This window comes from Tiliqua scincoides, chromosome 7, assembly GCF_035046505.1.
Source record: "Tiliqua scincoides isolate rTilSci1 chromosome 7, rTilSci1.hap2, whole genome shotgun sequence".
NCBI lineage: Eukaryota > Metazoa > Chordata > Lepidosauria > Squamata > Scincidae > Tiliqua > Tiliqua scincoides.
The window spans coordinates 12210950-12236258 of NC_089827.1; the positions used below are offsets into that span (position 1 = coordinate 12210950).

Below are 25309 nucleotides of genomic sequence, written 5' to 3' on the forward strand. Positions count from 1 at the left end.
GTGATCACGTAATTGTGTTCAGAGACATATCTAACAGCCCTTGACACCCAGGACAGTGACACCATGACATCATGCAACACCATGACATCATGTGTCACTTCCAGGTTTGCCTGGAGGAGGAAGAGGCACTGGGGGCAGCCACTTTGCAATCTGGCTGCCACCCCATTCCTTCTCCCTTCAAGTGGGAGTGTCCACGGGAGAAGGAACAGAGGCGCTTCTCCCTTCTTCAGGGAACCCAGAAGTCATGGAGGCACTGGCAAAGGAAAAAAAAAATTATGCCCCCCCTTGACACAGTATGCAGAGTAGGTACACCTCAGGCTCTGGCCTTGTTATGCCTCTGATTGAGCTGCATAGTCAGGTCCCCTGTGTACTGTCCCTTAAGTCTATCTTCTCTGTTCTATTATGTAAACTCCTATGTAGGAGTTTCTCCAGCCCAGTGCTAAAAAGGCTGCTTCAGCTCGGAGGACTTCAGCTCGGAGCCGTTTGGCAGTTTAGAATTAACAAAGTTTATCCTAACTGATTTTAACAATTATGAGTTGTTGTAAAGAGTTCTGCTTTGATCTAGCAGTACAGGTGGAGAAAGGCTTATCCAGACCCGAGGGCTGAACTTGTAACATTATTACCTGACCTAGTAAATGGCCTGAGCTGTGCAGCTGGATGTTAGAGCTGGCAAAGGGTAATATTGTTTCTAAAGGGAAGGCAAGAGTGACTTCAATAAAGACAAATCTGAAGAATCAGATGGGGACAGCAGAGGAAAGGGCCCTTCTTGCTCAGAGTGGAAAGTCTGGTTTTACTGCCAATTCTAAAGTGTCATCTCCTCAGTTCTGTGTAATTATTTTGACCAAGCTGATTGACAACAGGTTCAGTCTCAGCAGCGTCACTACCCCAAGTTAAAAACAAAACTCGCAACAGTAATTAACACAGATAATTCATCGCCCATTCCTAACCAAACACCCTGAATTTATTACAGGCTGATACAGAGCGCCTTTAACCATTGTATAGAAAAGGGGATTTTTGCAGATTCAGTTCAACCTGGAAGGTGCACCTCCAAAGGTGCACCTCCAAAATTCCCTCTTCTATACCATGGTACAGGCACTCTGTCCTCCATTGCAGTAGTTCTCAAATGTTTTCGCACCAGGACCCACTTTTTAGAATGACAATCTGTTGGGACTCATTGGAAATGATGCCATTAACCTGGAAGTGATGTCATGGCCAGAAGTGACATCATCAATTGAGATTTCAAACCAAACCTGCAATCAGTCAAATTGCACGCTTGTGCTGTTATCGCCCTGCCCAGCAGCTCCATACCCTGTATTTTCAGCTCTGTATTTTCAATAGCGGCTGAGCTAGGTGCTACGTGGCCCGACTGAAATTGGCTTGCAACCCACCTAGTGGGTCCTGACCCACAGTTTGAAAAATGCTGCTCTGTTGTATCTGGTCACCCTGATTGTGTAGTACTGGGAATAAGTGGGTCCGTGCTTGGGTAAATTATAAGCCACAGAAGGTGGGCTTTTGGGGGGTGGGGTTGAATGGAAGGAAATGAACAGCCTGTTTAAAGGAAGCCGGTTCTTCCCTTCCACCTCTGGTTTCTGCAGCCAGAGCTGACCAAGAAATCCTGATAAATGGATGGATGGGGACAGGCAGTGGTGTAGCTAGAGGGGGTGCCAAGCACTAAGTCTTGCAGGGAGCCTCACCGCAGGGTGCAAGGGGCCCCGTTTCCTCCCCTTGGGGCCCCCCACCTGGAATGGCTGGGAAGCGGAGGGGGAGGAGGCTGAGGTGAGGCTCCCTGCAAGACTCAGCGCTTTGCCCCCCTCTAGCTACGCCACTGCGTAGCTGCTGTGTGCCTCTCCGTGGCTCCCCAGCCGGGGTCTGGTCCGAGGGTGGCTGCAGACGGACTGGCGGGCAGAGAAGCCTCGTGGCTTTTCCCGTGGCTCCACCTCCCCGCCTGCGTCGCCCAGCTCTGGGAGGGAAGCTACTGGTGCCGGGAAGGAGGGGGTTAAGAGGCTGGCTGCTGCTGCTGCTGCTGCTGCGGGGGCCGCGCTCGCCTCCAGCCCGGGCTGCGCGCTGCTACCCAGAGTGGGGCTGGCTCTGGCGGCGGGAAGATGGCGACGGAGGGAGAGAGTGGGGAGCCCGGAGCCAGTGGCCGGGGGGATCCGTCGGCAGCGGTAGGCGCTGGGCTCGGTCGCGCACGGGGCGGGGAGGCAGAGCGCTCGCAGGGAGAGAAGGGTGGGGCGCCTGGAGTGTCGATCGTGGGAGATCTGGCCAGGCTTGGACGGATCTCTTGGGGTCCCTGGGAGCTGATCCCTTGGGAGCCCTTGGAGCAGATCCCTTGGGGGTCTCTTGGAACGGATCTCTTGGGGTCCCTGGGAGCTGATCCCTTGGAAGCCCGTGGAATAGATCCCTTGGGGTCTCTTGAAACGGATCTCTTGGGATCCCTTGGAACGGATCTCTTGAGATCCCCCAGTCTGGAGGAGGAGAGCTGGTGGGTCCGGGCGGGCGGGCAGGCAGGAAGGCGAGTGCGCACGGAGCTTGGTCAAGGCAGGCGCGCTCCGCAGTCCCCCCCAAGGTGGTCTCTGCTCCTCCCGGCTCGATCGCAGCCTGGGATCGGGGGATCGGGTCCTCTGGGACGGGGAGGAGGGCCAGAGCTCGGGCTGCACGGACTGTGGAGCCTCAAGGATCGCAGGCACTGGTGGGGAATGGCACAGGATCGTGCGCCCTGGACAAGGCTTGGCGGCTTTGCGCAGCCAGCCCTGCTAGCCCCTGGCTCTGTCCAGGGAGCGGGGACGGGTTGGTGGAGCGCCCGGAGATGGAGAAGCCCCCTTGGCTTCCTGGCAGAGGCGGCTTCCTATTGTCTCCATCTGGGTGTGAGTTGGTGTTCCTTGTGTGGGGGCTTTGGGGACCCCGATCTCCTTTCCTCCAGTGGGACGGGGCGAGAGGGATCTCCCCCCAAACTGCCCTGTGGCAGGTCTGGTGGATGGGTGGGTAGGCTGCCCGCTGGTGTGTCCACACGCAGGGGGAGGGGTGGCTGGGTAGGCTGCCTGCTGGTGTGTCCACACACAGGGAGCTGTCAGTACCAGCTCGCCCCTAACCATTTCAAGGGCTGATCGCAGCCCAGGAATTAATTCCCTCCCCTTCCTTATGTGCAGCTGCTGCCCCCACCCCACCGAGCCCCTGAATAACCAGCGCGGGATGGATAGAAGCATTCTGGGGGATTCTGGGGGATCCAGTGAGTGGATGGGAAGGGGTGCATTTGAATTCGTTGATGAAGGTGGTGGGATGAAGGTAGTGGGACTAATAGGGGAAAAATGGGGAATCTTTCCAACTGGGGCAAAGGTGTTTTTTTGTGGGGGGGGGGGAGAGAGATTGACATCAGATGCTTTTCTGGTAGGGCTACAGTAACAATAGGCTCTCTTTCATTCTCCCCCCCCCCCCCCCAAAGTGGTAAAGCTGGAAAAATCTATCTTGTTTATTATCAGTGCCGGAGGCTTTGAAGCTAATGCAAGTGTATACTGTTTTAAAAACCCCCAAAGCAGAGATAATTTCAGGGTTTGCCACTTCTTCAAACATGCTGTTTAACCGCTTTTTCTAGCCAGATTTTTTTTTGGGTGGGTGGGTGGGTAGAGGTGAAGTTGTTTGGCTGTCATTGTGGATCTGCTTCTTGTTTTCAAAATTCAGAAGTCAGTTGCTTGATGATTTAGTGTGGTGATGACTCCTAATGTTGTAAATGGAGCTGCGTGGAAAAATCCATGCTTTGATTATCCCCTTGGAAGCTGTAAATCAAAATTTCCCTTTTCACTTCAACAGTGTGTGGTGTATGTCAGTAAGATCAAGATGTCATAATTTTTCCAGGGCTTTTTTTTTTCTTAGTTTGTGAAGAACTTTTGAAAAGAACTGAACAAAAATGAGGCCAGATCCTTTACTTATTGCCCATGTAGCATGATCTATAGCAGGGGTGTCAAATGTAAGGCCCATGGGCTGGATTTAGCACCCAGAAGCCATTTCTCTGGTTATAATCTGACTCTCCCAGCATGATAACTGGGCTCTCTCATATCTAGAAAATATGAACCAGATTTGCACATTTTCTCTTCTGTCATTTGGAGCTAATGAATTTCTATGTGAGAACAAAGTGCTTATTTCTGGCTGTTGTCTGCTTAATGACGTCACTTCCTGCTTAATGATGTCAGTTCACAGCAGTGATGTCACAACAGGCACCATGAATGCTAACTTCAACCCTCTTAATGAAATGAGTTTGACTCCCCTGTTCTATAGAGTTATTGCTCTGTTGCTAATAAATACGGTCCCTCTTGTCAGCAATCAAAAAACCAAACCAAAAAAAACAACCAGAAAACTAGCATATACTAGTGAACTTGTTCTTGTTACATCTTTACTGAGTTTAGAGCATTGATCCATCTGCCTGTCCATCTGTTGTTGACTGGTAGTGGCTTTTGTACCTGAGGATGCCACAAGATGAACATGAGATCTTTTGCAGGCAAAGCACACGCCCTGTGTCTGAACTATAGCCCCAGTTTCAGAAAAATGCTTCTAGACAATGTGCTAGAACAGGGGTCTCCAAACTTTTTGGCCAGAGGGCCGCATCAAATGTCAGGCACGGTTTTGAGGGCCGGAAAAAAATTTAAATATAAAATTTATATAAATAAATTAGAGATGGAACTTAGATGTGTGAATAAATGAAAGAATGGGCTCATTCATTCAACCTCTCTGGCCCTTAGAACACCCACCAGATGCAACCAGAGCATAGTTCCAGTCATGTTCAGCAAAGTGTTCAGCAAAGTGGGCTTTTGGGGACAAGAGGCTGGCCATGGTCCAGATAGAGGCTGGCAGCGGGCCGCATCTGGCCCCCAGGCCAGGGTTTGGAAACCCCTGAGCTAGAATGTCAGAAAAAAAACCATTAGAAGAATGGTCTGTGAAATGAGTCTAGAGTGATATATACAAGTGTTCTGTACGTAGGACCTCTGCAGGCATTTATGGTTGTTAACACCAGTGTTTCCTGCATAATGTATGGACATCATATGTGTGTGTACTTGAATCTTTAAACAACCATGCACATGCAACCAGGAGACCTGACTGGCCCAGAAACATGAACACTGGTGTTTAAAAACACCTGGAACAGCCCTAAATTGAGGTCTGCATTTAATCACTCTGTGTAACATTAGATATCTGACAGTGCAATCCTATCCCTTGCCTGAGCTGGGGTAGCCATCCCTGTGCCGACTCAAGAATGTTGCAAATGTGCCGTAAAGCACATTTATGACTACTTGTATGTTGGCTGTGGTGCCCCAATGGCCTATACCATCCTGCTGGCATTGCATTCAGGAGTAGTGGTGGCTGACACAGGTCAGGCTGCTCCAGGCAGCCCAGGGATAGGGAGGGAGGTGAGAAGGCAGGGACGAGGTGTTTTGGGGCAGATTAAGAGGTGGATTGAGCCTGAGAGAGGGGTGGAATCAACAGAGGCCTCCTCTGCCAAACCCCTTTCCCAGGCCAGGCAGCTCTACACAGGACTTCCTGAATTTCCACCAGCTAAATAGCTGGCATGAATCTGAAAAACTCCATGGGGGTGCCTGGGGCGTTACTCAGGGGAAGGGGAAATATATCCCCTTACCCCAAAGAGACCTCTAGCCACCTCTGAACCTGTGCTGACTACAGCACGGGCCATGCAACCTGGTTGTACCAGTGCAGGTTATGATTGGGCTGTCACTTATATAGAACATTAGAAGAACTGTTTTTATTAAATTCTCATTATAACTGTCGGCTAGATAACTCATCAAAGTGCATTACACAGGTACGTAGTCAAATTGATCTGTTTTTCTTGCTTAAAAATATGAGAGCTTTGAAAAGTAAATATCCAAGTAATTGAAGGGAGACTGCAGATAGCTTAGGAGGTAATCTAATATGAAAAAAACAACAACATTGGGTTCATTTAGAATATCAGTTATATGCAGGAAACCTGTCTCTGGCTGATTTTATGTTCAGTATTTTTGCAAACCAGGTCACTTATTTGAGTTTCTGCACAGGGAGTTAGAAGGCTATTTATAGGTAACTACCCTCTTTAAAAAGTGGTTTACTTCAAGCTTGAAAGGGACAGATTTTTCAGTCTGACTGGTGTCTTTATAAATGTTGGATTTATTGCGTACAAGAAGGAATGAGAGGGCTTTATTTTTCCAGATTCTTAGGCTATTCCATTAAAAGAAAATACATTAACAGCCCAATCGTATGCATGTATACTCAGAAGTAAATCCCTTCAGACAATGAGGCTTACTCCCAGGAACGTGTGGATAGAATTGGGCTGTAAGACCGCAGTTTTGTGCATGCATGCTTACGTAACCTGTTGAAATCACTGGGACATGTGCCTGAGTCAGGAGGCACAGGACAGGGCTGTACATTTAGAAGTCACATATTTTCTTTTTGAATATAGAAGAGAGAGCCAGTCAGGGCCTTTGCTAACAGATTCTGGATTTTTGCCCAGATCCCAGATTAATTTATAACTTGGAAGTTCACAAAGATTTCCAGTAGAGTGTTTTCGTTTTAACGCAGTCCTCCTGCCCAAGCTTTTCCATTCCCCAAAGTATAGATAGTCCAATAAACAATTTAAAAGGAATGGCAGCAGTTAGACCGCCAGGCTCTGCTGTTACTCAACTTTCAGCATGGGGTGTCGTTTTAAAGCTAGGCAGACGTGGGTCTTCTATGCTGGCTGCCGCTTCCAGGACATCTTGATTTAACCACTCGCTGCCCCCTTCCCAGTCACTTCTAGCAATTCTCTTGGCAAGCTTCTGCTGGGGGAAAAAATGGATAGACTACTATGGAAAAAGAGCCCTGCCTTTTAATGTCAGCAAGAAATTTACGACTGAAAAAATAAAGGAGAGAGTTCTTTTAATGGCCATATTTGGGAATCAAGCCAAAATTCTTCCCATTCTGGGCTTTCCTGAACTAAGCATAGCAGTTGGTATGTGGTGTGGGGGGGGGGAGGTGAAGAGGGAGGCAACAAGCCTTAGTATCTGCTTTGTTGCCATGGAAATAGTGACAAGGGAAAACTTGAAGGCAGTTGGCATGATCCGTCACACCTGCATGGCTGGAATCCACAGATCTAGTGAAGTCAGTACAGAGGCTGCACCTTAGTGGTAGAGCATATGCTGTGGGTTCAAATCCTGACATTTCAAGTTAAAAGGAACTCTAATCACAGGGTGAGGAAAGACCCTGCATTAGTGTTTCTCATCCAGTGGTGCAGATACCATCAGTGGTACTTGAGGTGGTGTCTGGTGGTATTCACAGGACCCCTGGGTAACTGCCGTCCAGCAATGAGACCAAGAAAGTAACACAACAAACAGTGAGTAGAGCTCCAAAGCATGCTTTTCCATGCTCAAAAAGACCATTCCTCAGTTCACCCTGAGCTTCTTAAAGGTGTTTGTCATGTTGCATCTGGCAGCAACTGTTACCCTGCACATGCCTGATCTTGTCTGATTTTGGAAGCTAAGCAGGATCAGGCCTGGTTAGTACTTGGATGGGAGACCGCCTGGGAATACCAGGTGCTGTAGGCTTATACCATAGTCTTTCGAGACTGAAGGTTGCCAACCATCTGGCCTCCAAATCCAGAAGTAACTGGTGATTGCATCATTACGTTACTCCTGGTGGTACTTTGAACAGGTGGACCATGTGAAGTAGTATGGTGGAGGACAAACGTTGAGAAACACTGCCCTACATGGAGCCTTGGGAAGTCTCCACCTGTCACAGTAGGCAGTACTGAAATAGACACACCTATAGGGTGGTTCAGTTTAAGATACGTTGGTTTATATCCTGCACACCCCTGGTGCCAGGAATACTAGCAGGCAAATGCTGAAGACAATAAGAGTTGGGAACACATTCCGTATTCAGCCATTTAACATCACAGTTTAGGAAGAACGTTCTGGTCTAAATAGATACCTGAACAACGTTTACATTGCCTGGGAGGATCTTGTGATTCTCTGTGTGTTTCAGATATAATTTATGGTCCCTGCTTTAGGGATTTGCAACCAGTTCATGTGATTGGCAAACCTGGGTGCTTAAAGGCCTTTAAGATAGTAGCTTTATTGTTCCTAAGATTTGCATCTCTAGAGGCTGTGCAAATACTTGTGGCCGAGATCCACAGACTCACCAGTTTTCAAAAGTCTCTGCCTTTAGGAATCCTGTTTTATATCAACTCTGCAGCCGTGGGACTCCATCCCCCCCAAAAAAATTCTGGCCATGGGATCTTACTTTATTGTTGGGAATTTTGGGTAGTGGCTCTCACACTTTTAGCACTGGGACCCACTTTTTAGAATAAAAATCTGTCAGAACCCACTGGAAGTGATGTCATGACTGGAAGTGACATCATCAAGCAGGAAAATTTTTAACAATCCTAGGCTGCAATCCTACCCACGCTTACCCAGTAGTAAGTCCGATTTACTATCTTTGTTGAAAGAATATACATAGTAGCTTGTTAAAAGTACAGCTCTGTAACATTTCCCCAAGTGCAGTCACATACCATGGTAGCATCAAGTCTAATATAGTAAAAATAAAATATTAAAATGAATGGGGACCCACCTGAAATTGGCTTGCGACTCACCTAGTGGATCCTGACCCACAGTTTGCAAAACACTGTTTTAGGTCACATGTGAGGTAGTACCCTAAAACATACCATTCACTCAATGCTGTCAGGCAGTTGCATATAGGAAGGTGATAGCAGTGAGCAAGCTATTTTTCATGAGAATCACTGCTGAATTTCTCCTGGAGAAATGTCTGTTGAGCTTTCAATGAACTTCAAGTTTCCTGGAACTCACATTGAAAACCACTGCATTAAATTGCACACTGCACAGTTCTCTTGAATAAATCCTGTGTCCAATGGAAGCAGCAACAGTTAACATGTGGACTGACCCTTAATCTTGGGCCACAGAGGACAGGATAGCAGCCCTGCTAGCAGGACTCTTGATTTCTTTTTTGTAACATTTGTTTTTGGAAAGGATGGTGATCTTGTGCTTGCCACCCACATTTTATCAATTGATGATTATGTAATGATGAGCAGTTTGCAAATCATGGTAAGAGTTTTTACACAGTTACCCATAGGCACTAGCCTTGGTTTCTGTGAAAGTTGGTCTTGACAGATGGGGCAGCATAATACAATGGAGTTATTTAAAGACATGCCATTCAAAGCTGGCATGCATCTGAAAAAGCTACTTAGGATCATTAACATTTTGCGTCCCAGAAGAGGGACTGTGCTGTTGGCTGTTTTGCTTATTCCTTTGGAAACATTTGGTGACCTCTGTGAGCACTGAGAGGAGAGGGACCTTTGCATTTGGTGGAAGAAAGTCTGCTGCAAAATAATAGTGGCACATGTGGGATCCTGGTGTGTTACCCTATTTCTAATGTGTTTACCATTGCTTTATTTTCTGTAAGTAGCCTTTTTAAGGGCTGCTGCCTGACATTACAGAAGCAAGTTTTTATAGGATATTCAGTAAGTGTGTTGAGATCATGTATATATATATCATGTAAAAAAAAGAAGTAATCCCAAACAATCAGCTCTTGCTTCTACATAACTATCACTTCCTGCTTCACACTTGCAGTCACTAGTGCAGATTAACACACACACTTTTTAACAAGCAGGCTTGGAAAAGGTGAAAAATGCACCTTTCCCCCAGTTCTTTGCTAAGGTGAGAAAGGCTATTAAGATGTTAACAACCAGTCTTGAGGTGTTAAGTGATCTCTTGAATATCTCAACAAAAGCCAGCCTTGTAACACTTTACAAGCTTTAATATGTATATTTACATTTTTTAAAGATCACCTGCTCTGTGACCATGTTTCCATACTAAGATCTTTCATTAGTGGATCATTATCATATGTTGGGCTTACAGACAATTTTACTTTCTGATGTCCCCAGTCCTTTTATTATAGTGTCCCAGCAGCTGCTGCTGCAAGCATTTTTTTTAAACTCAAGAGAGACCATTTTTTATTGGATCAGTCAAAAGTAGGGAACAGTCACTCCCACAGGAATCAAGGGCTGTTCTAAATGTATCTACGTACCTTACTGTACTTTTCAAGTATATTTGCAAATGCACCTTTCTGGCATCATGCAGTCAGCTTTGCGATTCTGAAAACCCTAGAGCTTGCCCAGGAAAAGACCTACACAAGACATTGATACAAGATGCTTAAGTAAAACGATACCAAGATTTACAGAAAAGGACTCATCACAAATAGAATTAGAAATCCAAATGTCCCAAAGCCAGAAACGATTCTGCTTTGTAATGGCTGACAACAACATAACACCCACAACTGGAGATTATGAAGTTTGCAGTTTCTGCATAAGAATGTACAACCCCTCAATGTCTTACAGCTGCAGTGGGTATTTCCTGAAAGTGCATTTTTGCTTAGTCTAGAATGGTTGAATTGATAATGGCATCTTCGATGAATGGTTGGTTCAGTTTGCAATTTGTGTGGCACTTCATAGAGAAAAACATGAACACCTTTCTGCTTGTGAATTGAAAGTTAATCTGAATTGAAGAGAGAAGACTCAGAGGTGATCACAACATGCCAGTTTAGTTACTGCCTCTCCCACATTGCTTGATGACATCATCAGCGTGGGGCAGAGGCAGGACTTATTGGCCAAAATGGATAGGGTTATACTGTTCATAAACCATATGTGATGGCCCATGTTGTGTGATTTGAGCCAAAAGGAGGCTCACTAGTGCATAGTCCATTCCTTTGGAGTGCACGTGGTGTGCGAGGGCAGGAATGGGGTGGGAGGGGCATAGGACCAATAGCGCTCTGCTCCATCGGATCCTGAACTCCTTGTCTTAAGGCTAAAATCCTATCCACACTTTCCTGGGAGTAAGCCCCATTGACTATAATGGGACTTACTTCTGAATAGACGTGCATAGGATTGGGCTCTAAGGGCCCAATCCTATCCAAATTTCCAGCATGGGTGCATCTGCACTGCATCCCCGAGGTAAGTGAACAAGTGTTCCCATATCTTGACAAGACCTCTGTGACTGCCTACCCACCATAGGATGCACTGCATGCCCCATTGGCTCTGCTACACCAGCACTGGAAAATTGGATCGGATTGGCCCTAAATCTCTCAAGACTGAAGAAGCAACATTGTGGAGCTTTTGGCTTTCCCTGGGGGGGAAGGGGATGAAAGTCCCCTTCACCCGAAGAGACTTCTGGCAGCTGCAGCAGGGCTACAGGATAAGAAGTCCACTTTGGACTATAAGAAGTAACTTTGCACATAGCTGGTTCACATTTGCTTTTGACACATTCCATGCCTCCTCCGTGTAATTGGGTGTCATACAGAGTTCTAAAATTTGATGGATGCCAAAGTCAGCTGAGAAATGGCATTTCCAGCTCTTTTATTGTCTCCTCACACGACAACCAAACGGCCCTTTTAACATTTAAATAAAAGCCTCCCATGTTTGCGTTCTGCATGCCAGACTTCACCCTAGAGCAACGTATTCGTATGCATCTGCCATAAAACCTGGTATAATTAAATTGCTGCACAAAGTTCAGTGCTGAACCAGAAATGCTTCAGCCCACCCTGGTATCACACTGGAGTTTTTAGGAGAGTGGCTAATAAGCAATATTGTGGGAGGCATTGGAAGAGATTCTTTGTTGTGCTTGGTATAAATATTTTGTTCTCCTGGCCAAAGGAATTGCAGGGATGGCTTTTCTAGCCAGAGCCAAATTTCAGCAAGAAGCCTGTGTTAAGCTATACAAGCAAAAAAGACAGAGAATGCAAGTGACACTTTGGTAGCTAGAATTTCTCAAGATAAATCATTTGTTTGAGAGGTTGTGCCTGCCTCTGATCTGTTTGCTTCTTCTTTTGTTAGATCTTAGCTTGTTCTCACCTGATATAACCACTTAAACACAAATCTATTAATTCTGCTTCTGTGTTCGTGAGAGTAAAATGATGTAAGTGGTGAAAGGTTCTTATAATCCTTAGTTAGGAGTAGGCAGTCCAATTCTAACTAAACTCTTGCAAGGCGATACAGCATGCCTGTGGGCTTCAATGCATCCCATAGGGGAGTTTTGGCTGCTGGAGGTCTCCTCAAGGTAAGAGGACATTTGTCTCCTTGCTCTGGAGTAAGCCCAGCAGCCGCAACAGGTCAACTCGGACCTGTAACTGGCAAACGCCTGCATTGATCCATTCAGTAAATCAGGCACAGGAAGGGGAATAGGATATGGTGTGTGTTGGTGCCAGTGGTGTATCTAAGGTGTGGCAAGTGGGGACATCTGCCCTGGCTGCTGTGAAGGGGGGTGCCAGGTGTGGACTTACCATATTCTACTGATGTTGCATTTCCACACACAGCCAATGGTCCAATTGCCCTAAGGCCAGCCCTGCAGTGGCGTACCTAGGGGGAGCAACAGGGGTAAATGACCCAGGCACTGCACCTGTGTGGATAGTGCTGCCAGCCCCGCCACTCCACCGCCTGTATATCTTCTTTTTTTAAAGAGAAAGAAGCCGGCAGCTCCGCCAGCTTCCTCCCCTTTAAAAAGAAAACCCTCCTCCTGATGAAGGAGGGGACATCCCACAATTTTGCCAGAGAGGCTGTGAGTTGCTGCCTCTCTGGCCACAATTCAGCGCCAGACTGGGTCACCCTCCCCTTTATAGGAGGAGAGGAAAGAGGTGACCTAGAGCCACTGGCGTCGCTAGGGAGGTGCAGGGGGTGCGGGCCGCACCAGGTGACACGCTGTGGGGGGGTGACGCGCCATCCATCCCCGCCCCGCGCAACACCACAGCCTCAAACCTGCAGCCGAGTGCCTACCCTTCCAAACTCAGCTGCAGTTAGATCTAGCATTGTGTGCGTGCGTGAGCCTCGCACATGCGCACGATGCTAGAGGCACCACCCACTGCACAGAAGGGGGTGCACTGCACATCATGGGGGTGATGCGCTGGCCTCCTGCACCGGGTGATGCAAAGCCTAGTGACGCCACTGCCTAGAGCGGCAGCACATGCAAGTCGCAACTCCCAGCATGCTGCCACTCTAGGCCGCCTTTACTCTCTTCCTATAAAGGAGGAGAGGAGGGGGGTGGCCCAGTCCAGTGCTGAATCACGGCCAGAGAGGCAGCAATTTGCAGCCTCTTCAGTCACGATTCAGGGTCGCGTCTGTCATTTCCTTGGAGGAGATGAAAGACGCTGCCCAGAGAGGCATTGCACCTGGAGTGGCAACCACTGTGGGTGCGATTTCACACCACTCTGAGCCATGTCTTTCATGTGTGACAGTGCGCCAGGAGACTCCTGGTGTGATTTCGTGCTGCTGTGGGCTGCGTCTTTCTTCTCCTTGGAGAAGAGGAAGGTCAGAACCGTGTGGAATCGTGCCTGGAGAGGCTTGAACTCCCTGGGCAATTCTGGAAGCTGTTGCGATGATGTGATGACATCACCGCAATTACTTTGGGGTCAGGGATGGGGGGCAGCCAACAGAGTGGCAGCCCTGGGCTGGAAAAACCCAGGACTGCCACTGCGGCCCTGTTGAGGTCATTATGGGATTCTCTCCTCTGGGTATCCCCATCTTCTGAAATGAGGCAGGTGGAGACTGGGATCAGGTCGTTTATTGTTGCAGCACCTCATCTGTGGAATCCTCTGCCCAGGAAAGCTCTGGCACCTGTTGATGTCATATTGGTGCCAAGAGAAAGCCTTTTTATCCTCCCATGCCTTTTTAGACCTCTTTGGCTCCTGTCCATCTGTTTGTATCTGCTGTGTTATTCTGTGGTTGATTGTATTGTTTTGCTGGTTGAAATGATATCCCTCCCTGAGAACATCTGTGCGTTGAAGGGGTAGGATAAATACTAATTAAACAAAATAAAAAGTCAATAACCCTTCATTTGCTTTCCTTATGCAGAAAAGAGACTTTGATGTGGACAGTCTCAGTAAGCCAGAACTGAGGATGCTTCTGAGTGTTCTGGAAGGGGAGCTGGAAGCTCGAGACCTTGTGATTGAAGCCTTACGGGTATGTGGTTGGATTTGTTTGCGTTACCTTTTCAGACCTTGAAATAAAATATGCTCAGTGGAAGGAGATACTCCATTGCCTGTTATGTTTTAATGCTCATTCCCAAGCAAGCATTGGAAGACAGAAAGGTGAATAAATCACAATTTAATTAATTTCCCTGTACAAATGTAATGGTTTATTATTGCATTTTCTTATTTTTCTTAAAGCAATATATAAGAAAAAGAAATTATTCCTTTAATCCATCAGTTCTCAAACTCTCAGGGAGAGTTTGAGCTCAGTCAGTGTGTGCGGGGGTGGGGGGAAGGCAGCGACACAACCCACTGAATTGTGCCACTTTGGAGGGGCATAGGGGCTTGCTGCCACTTAGTAGAGCCTGCAGCAGCCTCCCAGGGGTGTCCGGAGCCCCCACACCAGCCTCTGCAGGGCTTGCCATGCTGGTTGGTTGGCAACCTTCAGTCTCGAAAGACTATGGTATAAGCCTACAGCACCCGGTATTCTCAGGCGGTCTCCCATCCAAGTACTAACCAGGCCTGACCCTGCTTAGCTTCTGAGATCAGCCAAGATCGGGCAGGTGCAGGGTAACAGTTGCTGCTTCCATGCTGCAGAGCCAGTAAAAATTGTGACCGTGACCACTTCTGGTTTCGCAAATACGAAACCAGAAGTGGTCGTGATCGCGATTTTAAGAGTCTCTACAACAGGGGTGCTCACACTTTTTTGGCTCGAGAGCTACTTTGAAACCCAGCAAGGCACGGAGATCTACCAGAGTTTTTTTTACAATGTTCGTGCCATCATAACATATAACATTTATGTGTACAATGTATGTTGGTGTACCTTGAGCCCCACTGAGTATAACAGGACTTACTCCTGAGTAGACATGCCTAGGATTAGGCTGTGAGGCTGCAATCCTAGCCACACTTACCTGGGAGTAAGCCCCATTGAGTACAATGGGCCTTACTCCCGGCGTTTCCTCCCAGAGGCACCTGAATGGGGGGGGGGGTCGGCACTCCGCGATCTACTCATTTTGCCTCTCGATCTACTGGTAGATCGCGATCCACCTATTGAGCACCCCTGCTCTACAACATGGGGAGCCCTGCAGAGGCCTGGGGGCTTCCCGCACTCCCAGGAGGCTGCTGCAGGCTCTGATAAGTGGCAGCAAACCCCTGTGACCCTCCAAAGTGGCACGATCCAGCCGGTCGCATTGCTGCCTTCCCCCCTCCCCGCCCCTTTCGGGAGTTTGAGAACTACAGCCTTTAACCCTTAAACTGCAGTGCACAGATTACCCTTCCTTTATGTTCCTTCTTTCAAAAATTGCAACACTATTTTGCAGTTTATGTGATATTTGAGGTGTAATGCCAAAGCAAGAAAAATAAAATCAATATTACCTGTATATGTAATTTTAAAAAATTCTCATCATTTTGAGGTGGCAGTCTCTGCCAGTGAGCATATTGATGTCTTGCAGCTACCTAAGAACTTGGGACTGGGAATGTTGACTGCAGTTGGTTTCCAGGTGGGCTGCGCGAGGTGTTTAGTCATTTTATGACTTTATTTATATTTAATTTTTATTGATGTATTACTGTCTTATTTGAATTTGTTATCTGCCTTGAGCTGCTTTTTGCAAGGCAGGGTAAAAATCTTTCATCTTATGAATGAACAAATAAGTGAATGAATAGGTAGGTGAGATGGGCAGCCCAATCCTATCCCTGGCGGGGCTGCTTGGTACAGCGGCACCAAAACGGCTGCCACTGTATCCAGCGGCCCCACAGAGGTCAACAGAGGTCTCCCAGGGGGAAGGGGACATTCGTAAGGGCATGGGCCCCCCAATGGGGCTACACAAGTCTGTGCTGGCTGTTTTGCTGGTGCAGACTGGAGAACCTTTGCAGTCTGACACAGAGGATAGGATCTGGCAGAGCAGGGTTTCGGCAGTCCCACCCCCCTCGCGGGCCAGTCACTCTCCCCGCCCTTCCCCTGCTCCAAAAACCCACACCACTGTTCAGCGGTGCAATTTACATCTGGGCGCTCCTGAAACATCTCCTCTCAGCACTGAGGCCCAGTGCCAACTGGTGCTGGCCCAGCGCCTGCAGTTACTCCTCCACAGGTGCTGCGGTTGTGCCTTACGGCACATTTGTAACACCCAGCACCGGTGCTGGAGCTCAGTGCCGGCGCTAATGGAATTTTTGATTCGTCCCTAGTCTCGCCCAACAATAATTGTGGAGTATTTTTAAACTGCTTAATTAGATTGTTGATGAGTTCCTTTACTACGTAATAAAAAAAAACAAAATTGCATTTGACCACCATACTTTATTTTAAAAAAAGGTTTATATTATAAGAAATTCCACTATACTGGAGCATCAACTTTTTCTAAGTCATACCACCTGGAAATATAGCACCATTATAGGGGTGGAGCCACAGCTAAGGTAATGGTAGATAACTGCTGTTATTGCCGTAGCTTTCCAGCTCCACAGGGTTATATTTAAGTTGAAGTTTCTATCTGCAGGCAAATGAAGCTGCCTGTGAGCAGCTGTTACTGATACCCTTCTATGAGGAACCACACAATCAGCTGTATGACCTTTCTATCATGAAATGATACTCTGTTGAGAATATCAATAAGGCCCAAGGGGAGGTGTATTTTTATATGCCTCTTTCCAGAGGAATCGTGCGTTTGGGGTAATGCGATATTTAGCCACAAACCTCTCGCATTCTTATATAGACTGTATCCTATTCATTATTAGTGCTTTGGAAGATGTTGTCAATTGTAGGTCCTGTTAGGGTTTCTCCTCCTTTGGGATCAATTTAATTTAAGGAAAAATAATGAAGAGAAACTACCCATGGTGACATTGAAATAGTGTCTCTCTACCATACACGTTGATGGGATTAGCCCATGCTTCTTTTCAGGGTTTCTGACATGACAGGCGCTACAAGCAGACGGAGAGAAATTTTCTAGTAGTGTGCGCTGTGGCTAAAGAGCATCTCTGTGTTTGATGTTAGATATAATTCGATGCTCCTGACATTTGGGCTCCAAGAAAAGCAGCATTCAGAATGGAGCATAAGCACCCAGTCTCAAAGTGCTGAATCTGGTCATCCGTAATCATGAAATGCTGTGTTAAAGTATTGATCGGTCTGTAGTTTGTTAGGTGTTGCAATGGCTCTGTAATGGAAGAGGCAATTAAGGGCACCTCGTTCTGTGACCACTTGCACTTCTGATGCCAGTCTGGGCTTACTCACTGCACAAAGGAAAAATTGGCTTCAGGTGACCAGGCAACAGGGCAAGAGGAATTTTAATCAGATAATACAAAGTTTCTTATGGGTCTCTTCCCTTCTTCATTAGTCATTTTCATCCACTATGGTAGTGGTTCCCAAAGTGTGAGCCGTGGCTCCCTGGGGAGCCATGGAAACCAACTGGGAAGCCTTGGACTCCTTGTGAAAAACCCACCACCCTATACAGTGTATAAGATTGTAGCCCTAATGGGGAGCAATGGCCCAGTAGGTTAAGAGCCAGTCAAAAAAAATTTGGGAACTACTGAACTATGGTTTTTTTCCCCATGAACTGTAGCCTGTAAGATCAAAAAGGGTGTGGAAAATAAGAGAGGGGTGGAGTGCACTCTGTTAATTTTCTGCATTTAAGGACTTGCGCTCTTATACTCCCACCATAATAAATATAAATAAAATATAAGAGGATCGGAGATAAGAAAGCCCATTTGAACATCATTGTTTATACTACAGTACAGATAAGGGGACAGAATTCACATTGAAACATCCTTTTATATTGCAATACAGATCAGATCATCAGAAGACATAAGTATTGGTAAAAAAAAGAGTAGATAAACTTACTATTTATTTTTAAAAGTAAAAAAAGAGCTACATTAGTACTAAATGTGGCAATAAGATGGTCATAAAATAGTACAGAAGTGGTTGCCATGGAGAAATGGAAAAGTGTTGGGGTAAGTATGACCCCCACCTTTCCAATTAAGGGCTAAATCACACTGATGCAGTGATGCTAGAATGAAAGTAAATAATACTATTCATTGTACTGCTCCATCTCCCAACACTATATAATATGGATAATAATTTGTATGAATTACAATATATAAAAACTATGTAGGCTTTCACAAAATGTGGGTGCAAGTCTTCACGCAGTAGGTGCAAACATTTTCTGAGATCCTAGGAAGTTTTCAGCTCTCCTCCTCCAGTTTCTAGGTTCCCTTTTTGACCCTGGGCCCTGCGAGGCAGGAAAACTGTGGGGTGAAATACAGAAATGCTTTTTTTATTGTGACACCAATGAGCCACAAGTGACTGGCTCAGGTATGTTTGTTGCAGTAAGGGCTAGTAAGGTATTTTGTAGCCACTGTCTTGCAAGCCCATGCCGGCCTCTGCTAGGCCATATGCTAGCATGGTGGTTGAGTAATATGGAGTGGGGGTTAAGAGGGTCAGAGTAGGACCCCAGCTTCAGATCTCCATTCAGCAGTGCAGCTTACTGGTGACCATGAGCCAGTCACGATATCTCAGGCTAAAAGGAAATAGACGGTTATGAGGATAGAAGTAGGGAGGGGGAGGAAGGGACCATTCATATTGCCTTGAACTCCTTGAAGCGTGGCATATAAATGTAAATAAATAAAGTATAAGAAGTTATTCTTTGTACGAAGTGTGAGAAGTATCTTTGTACACACGCAGGGATTGTCTAAGCAGAGGGGGTCGAACATCTTCTAGCAAGTGCCTGGGCTGACCAAGAAATCTCTCATGCCCTTTGGGCTGGACTAAAATAAACTAAGATCTGTTACAAGTCTCTTGAGTCTATAGGAATCACTTGTGAGAAGTTAGTTTTTAGACACTAATTGCTGAGGTAGATGTTCTCTAAATCAGCTTTATAGATGCAATAAATATGGTTTTATTGGTAGCAGGTGCACAAACCATGTTTCTTATATAACAACATCAGTGAATACATTTTTGAGACACCACACGTTTTTATTCTTTAAAAGTCATCTATTTTTAGGTGAGCATGGTTTTTTGTTGTTTTTTTTTAAATCACATTGGTAGAACCATTGTCAAATGGATGTTTTCCTTCCAGAGGTTCCCAAACTGTGGGTCTGTGGCCCACCAGTGGGTCATGACCCAATTTTTAGTGGGTCGCGAAACTGACAAAGGCGGATTAGGCTATGTGCATTGGGGTCACATAACCTGCTACTGGGGGGGGGAGCACTGCTGCCCAATCACCATTCTTGCCACGGAGTCTTGAGTGGTTGGTAAAGTGAAACTTTTTTTTAGGTGGGTCCTGATGCTAAAAGTTTTGGGAACCACTGCTTTAGACTATGCTTATCAATCATATTTAGATCAGGTATCCATCTCTAAATATGGCAAATACCAGTCTAAGTCTTAACAGTACCTGAACTTCTGGACTCAGTTCTGCAGAAAGCCTCACTGCAGCTTGCTTTCAGACGGTGGGAGCAAAACGGAGGCGTATACCTGGCTCCTTCCTGCATTTGCTTCTACTCCTGTGGTAAGGGGTTCCACAGACTAAGTGACTGCCTACGTTTTGCTCCCACTTCCTGGAATGGCTTCGAAAAGGAGGGGGAGCGGCCCCTTGCACGCTGTGATGAGGCTCCCTGCAAAATGTAGTGCTTTGCATCCCCCTAGCTATGCCACTGACTAGATCGAGCCTTTGTTGTAGCCACCCAGCATCCCAAAGGATGTTTAAATCCCTTAAATCCAAGCCAGCTATTTTGCTGGTCCAAGGACAAGTCAGGCTGGAAAAATGGGATAGGATCCTACTGCACACCCTTGCCTTCCACCTCCAGCCCCCAAACTGCCCCCTGCCCTCTTCCCGAATTACACACAGTGGACCCCTGCTGCTATGTTATCTGCTCTATTATCTGCTCGGGTCCATCAGTGGCAGACACATAGCGGCTCCTATGCTCGTGGAAGCTGTACACCATTTATGATGCTGTTGTGGCCTTTATGATGATGGAATGCGAGATGTCTGAATTGCTCCTGAACCAGAAGGATTAAAAAATACTAATGAACTGGAACTGGAACTGAATCCAAATTTTTAAATTTTCAGCTCCATAAGTGGGAGATCTAGATGGAAGACATGGGAGGCATGCAACTGAATGTCCATATAGGCTTGCCAGTGGGAATCTGGCTTTCCTGTGCCTTGTATGGTAATCAAGCCCTTTGTTTTTAATGCCTAGAACAGATAAATATAGTAGTTATTTCCTTGGCTAATTAAGTCATTAGCCAATCAGGTTTTTCTATCAGGCCTGGCTGGGACTATTTGCTTTCGTTTCATTTCTAATTCCTTTTGCCTTTTTAAAGCTCTGCAGGTAGTAAATGAGTATTTGCCTTTGAAAATAAATGCAGATTTCACCTCATACTCTATGGTGCAAATAATTAGGTGGGAGATACTACACTGGATACCTTCAGTATTCTGCAGCATTCCAAACAGGCAGCTCAGTCCTACCTAAATCCTAGTGATGCTTCTGCTGCATCCTGTGGGGAATTTTTGGCTACTGGTGGGGTGAGGGGACATTTGTCCTCTTGTCTTGGGGTAAGTCCCAGCAGTCACAGTGGGTCAACAGACCTGTGCAGTATAGGGGGCACAAGTCCACACTGATCCATGAAGGCAGATCAGATTAGGAAAGGGACTCAGAATTTGGTATGTGCCGCCGCTGAACCTGCTCCCCTCCCGGCCCCGATCTTCCCTCCTCCATATAGATGAAAGCATATATATTTAAGTGCAAGGAAGATATGAACAGAAGTATCAGAAAATAAATACTTCTAAAGATCAGATAACCAACAGCCCGATCCTGAATCCGACGACACGGCCCCGCGCTGCCGAGAACAGTTGCAAATGTGCCATAAGGCATGTTTGTGGGGCTTACCGCCAGGCTCCCGCTGGAGGTGGATCAGCTCCAGCCAGTGCTGAGCCACCGCCCGGTGGGTGCCCGCGTTCTGCGGCTCGGTGGTGCCTGCGACCGCCAGGCTGCGGAATGGCAAACGAGGGTGGGGGCGTTCCAGGGAGGGGGGAGGCCAGCATGGGGCAGGTAGGCCGGAGTGACGCGGGGAGGGGGCGTGCTGGAGGTGTGCCGGGACCTGCGGAGCTCCGCTCTCCTAGGCACACTTGAAGGCTGCATGCCTTACATGAGTACCTTTACTTTAGCGGCAACCTTTTGTCTCCGCTAAAGAGAGTAGCCCCATTGCGGGGTTGCCTCCCTTACCCAGGGGAAGGGGACGAACGTCCCCTACTCCTGAGGTGCCTCCCGCGGTAGCGCTGGAGGCACTGGATTCGGCTGCAGCCCTCGCGGTGCCGCCGAGCTGGGGCACTCTGGGCAGCTCAGGATTGGGCTGCCCATTAGAACTGGGCTGCCCATCAATACTAAAACTAAGGTTTTTTTTTTTTTAGCTGTTTACAGATCTTTATCAACACCACTATTTGAGTGGCTATAAAGTGCTTAAGGGAACTTCCTAGGAGTGTAGCCTTAAAAAGACAAGAAACTTTTAAGAAACTAATATGGAGTGTTGTGATGTTGTTAGGCTTTGCATATGTGGACAAGTCTGACCCTTCCAGAATGTATTATGCGCCATATTTGGGTATGTTTTTCTAATGATGTGGTCTCTGTATAACTTTCAAAGTGCACTGAGGATATGTAAGTGTAAAAGGAGCTGTATACGTAAGACACTTTGTGTATATAGTATAGTCTCTCTGTATATAGTATTTACTGTGTTTTACAACTGGCTTGAGTTATGTTTCATTTTAAGTGCCTTATGAACTAGAAAAAAAAAAAGGTTGACCATACTGGCAGAGATTGTGAAAGATGAAACTTTTCATATACTTTGCAACTTCTTTTGGTGATGGCCAGAATATTGTGTGAATAGGAATATTAAACTGATTTGCATATTTATATCTGCCATCCCATGCCCTTCATACAAAAATGGTAACCAGACCCATCCAAAGAGGAGATGGGGCTTTAGAGACCATGTGGCCAGGGTCTTGCATAACAAAGCAGACTCTAATGTCACGAACAAGACCATAAACACAAATATAGGACACGGTATCTGGTCAAAATTGCATTTCAGGTGAATGTCTGGGTAACTTTGAACAGCCCCAGCAGTTCAGCTTCCCCTGGCTTGTTAGAGTTCAAACCCAGAGCTTGAGCAGAGAGGGAAGGTAAAGGCGGTTGAATGGCCTTGTGAAGTGAGTCCAGCTGGGCAAGAATAGTATTAAGCTGTTTACATACCAAAAGAACCGTGTTTCCAATAATAATATTGTAATCACCCAACAAGGACAAGAAACAGTTACTGAGACCATTCTGCTGAGATAATGACTGCTTGTCCTGTGGAGAGGGAGCTGAAGGGGTGGGTGAAGGCGGACAGGCTGAAGCTGTGCCAATATGACTGGAGGGAGACTGGTAGTTCCTCTCTGATTCGGAAACATGAAGAGCTTCATATCTGTTGGGAGAAGCGAGATTCATGAGCTCACCTACTGTGTCTGACCATGTTGGGAGATCCTCCAGGCGTAGCTGCTTGGCTGACTTGATAGGAGAGTTGCCCTGTTCAGGGGAGTGTTTATGCCTTCTCCTCTTCCCCATCGAAGCAGCTTTTTAGAATCCACTGTAATCCAAAGACAAGGGTGCAGACTGGAAACAACTGGTAGTGTTGCTTTGCTCTACCAGGACTCAGGAGGCATCCAGAGGAGGAAAAAGAGTCAGTGGATCCAACTGAAGAGAAATATCAGGGCATATAACAGGAGCACAATAGCAGGGATTCTACCAGGTGGCCATCTTGAGGTGGTGCCCATGGCTCTGATTATCAGTGAAACTGTGGTTAGTGTAACTATGGATAGCTTCAATGCACGTGTAACTCTTAAATCATAATTAATGCTAACAGGAGAAAGAAGACTCATGGCTCAATTTTATCTGGGCTAGCTGATATTCTAGTGCCTCTTCCACTGGTGGTCACTGTGACAATCAAGATGACCCTCCCTTATGGGCCGTGTAATCTGTTTATTGCCCTTAGGGTAATCAAGTGGCCATAAACCCATATAACCGCCTGACACCCCTCAGGTCTTTCCAGTTCCAGTTACCAATCGCTCTTCAACCGTAGAGCTTCCAATCCTGGTAGCCAGGCCAAATTTGGGGAACCCTTTCCTGAACCGTGCTCCAGCCTGAGCCCCCTTGGCTTGAACCTCAGAGCAAGCTCCTAGTACTGGGTCTCCAGGTTCCACCCAGTCATACCGGATTAACTCCCACAACCAGTCCCCTTTGCTTCACCAGTCCCATAATCCAGTCAGTTGTAATAAATAGGATTTATTGAATATAGATTTAAAGAATAGTTATACAGACAGCACTGCATCTGTCAAAGGTTTTTAGAATTTAGGATAGAGCATACCAATACAATACAACACTCAATACTAATAAAACAATAAAGAGATAACTCCTAACTCTTAAGTATCACTCACCAAAGGCTTAGATTTCCAAAGTCCAGTCTAACCCATCTTTCTGCAGTCAGGTTGGGTCCTTCTTGCCCGAATGGTCAAAGCTCAGGCCCCCTTAGCCACAAGCAAAGCTAGAATAAAGAAAAGCTCTTTTCCCTCACCTTTATAGGTCTCCTGACCCACCCACCAATCGGTTCCAGCCGAACATTCTAGGGGCGGACGTGCCACAAGCCTTCTTACTCGTGGTGGAATCCCCTCTCCCAACCTGAGAAGACCCTGAGGAGACCCATTGTGGTCGGGACACTTACGAAGGTGAAAGGGGGTTTAAATCCACTTTCACCTCTGAAGCTTCCTGATGTGCACCCCACTGAATACCTGCAGCTGTTTTTGGCAAGGTTGGACCAGCAGGGATAGAGGAATGATAGGTTTGGGGCTGTGAATTCTTTTCAAGGAAGAGAAAAGGGGGGTGGGAGTTCATACCTGGTTTTCCAATCATGGTTTATAGGAGTGATGGACTGGATTCAGAATTTGGTCAGCATGTTTACAAATGATGAAGAAAAAGTTATTGTTTTTCCTTACAAGTTTTAAACCAGTGGTTCCCGAACTGTGAGCTGTGGCCACAGAAACCAGCTTGGGGAGCCACAGAATCCTCACTGAAAGCCTGCTACCGTATCCAATGTATAGGATTGTAACTCTAATGGGGAGCCACTGCCAATGGCCCAGTAGATCAAGGGAGCCACCAGTCAAAAAAGTTTGCAAACCATTTTCACAGTAGCAGCATCACTATTTTGCAGAGAGCCGGTATTAAATTCATATGAAATACTGTGGAATAATGTACATTTTAGAAATCCTTCCCTGCCTCTTCCTCCCATATTCTTCTTCTTTTCATTCCCTTGTGTTGACAGGGTGTTCATAGACCTTGGTGGATTGATTAAATGCCAATTAGGGGTGTTCTTCATGCAGGTAGGTAGGAAAGGAGAAAATGACGAGAAAGAACACACAATTCTGCAGCAGCAGAACATTTCTCTGTAGCAGGGATCATTCTTTAGGGAGCAGACTATAATCAGCGAGATTAGCAGCTTTATTTGCTGGTACACTATTTAATTGCTCATTTTAATGGTAATCGTTCAAGTGTTTTCCTATATTTAAATGAGAATTTCTAATTGGATGCAAGCAAAGCAAGACTGAGGACACAATCCTGTGCATGTTTACTCAGAAGTAAGCCTCACTGTGTTGAATGATGTTCACTCCCAGGAAAGTGGGTATAAGATTGCAACCTGAATGTGTTAAATACGTATCTTGGAAGTGTAAAGAAGAGGGACTACATAGGAGAGATTGGCATTCTCGTTCTAAAAATGTTTCCTGGAATCTGTTTGCATGGCTGGCATGATGCCCTGCAATGCTGCTTTAGTGCCACGGCTTCTGACATTGCACCGGTCTGAGCAAATCTCATCCTTGCTCTCATTGCCAGAGATGCAAATAATAAGATTGGGGTGTGAGTTCAGTGTTAATGTTTTACATGTACATTCGTCTATTAGCAGAACTATGGGGAAAGAGCATGTACCTTTGAATTAAGACAAATCATAACCTCAGGGCTCAACAAATTTGCTCTGGATATAGGAGCCAGTTCCAAAATTTACAGGCATGCTCTTCAGCTTTCAGGTTTTAGTGTTTTAACTCCAGTTTCCCCCAACAATCTCATCCATGAATTGTATAAATTACAAGCCCAATCTTATCATACTTTAACACTGGTGGAATGCATGTTCCACCATTGTTAACTGCCTTACAGCAGTCATAAGAACAGCCCCACTGGATCAGGCCATAGGCCCATCTAGCCCAGCTTCCTGTATCTCACAGCGGCCCACCAAATGCCCCAGGGAGCACACAAGACGGCAAGAGACCTGCATCCTGGTGCCCTC

The 25309-nt window shown here is 46.4% G+C and overlaps 1 protein-coding gene across 1 annotated transcript in view; it reads left to right on the forward strand.

Moving 5' to 3' along the window:
- The first annotated feature begins 2091 nt into the window (after nt 1–2091).
- The window catches only part of CTTNBP2 (cortactin binding protein 2), a 129142-nt gene continuing 105924 nt past the window's right edge, over nt 2092–25309 (forward strand). The window contains exons 1-2 of the mRNA XM_066634120.1: nt 2092–2165; nt 13859–13966. Coding sequence (XP_066490217.1) covers nt 2103–2165; nt 13859–13966 — 171 coding nt within the window. The 5' untranslated portion in view covers nt 2092–2102. The remainder of the gene's footprint in view (nt 2166–13858; nt 13967–25309) is intronic.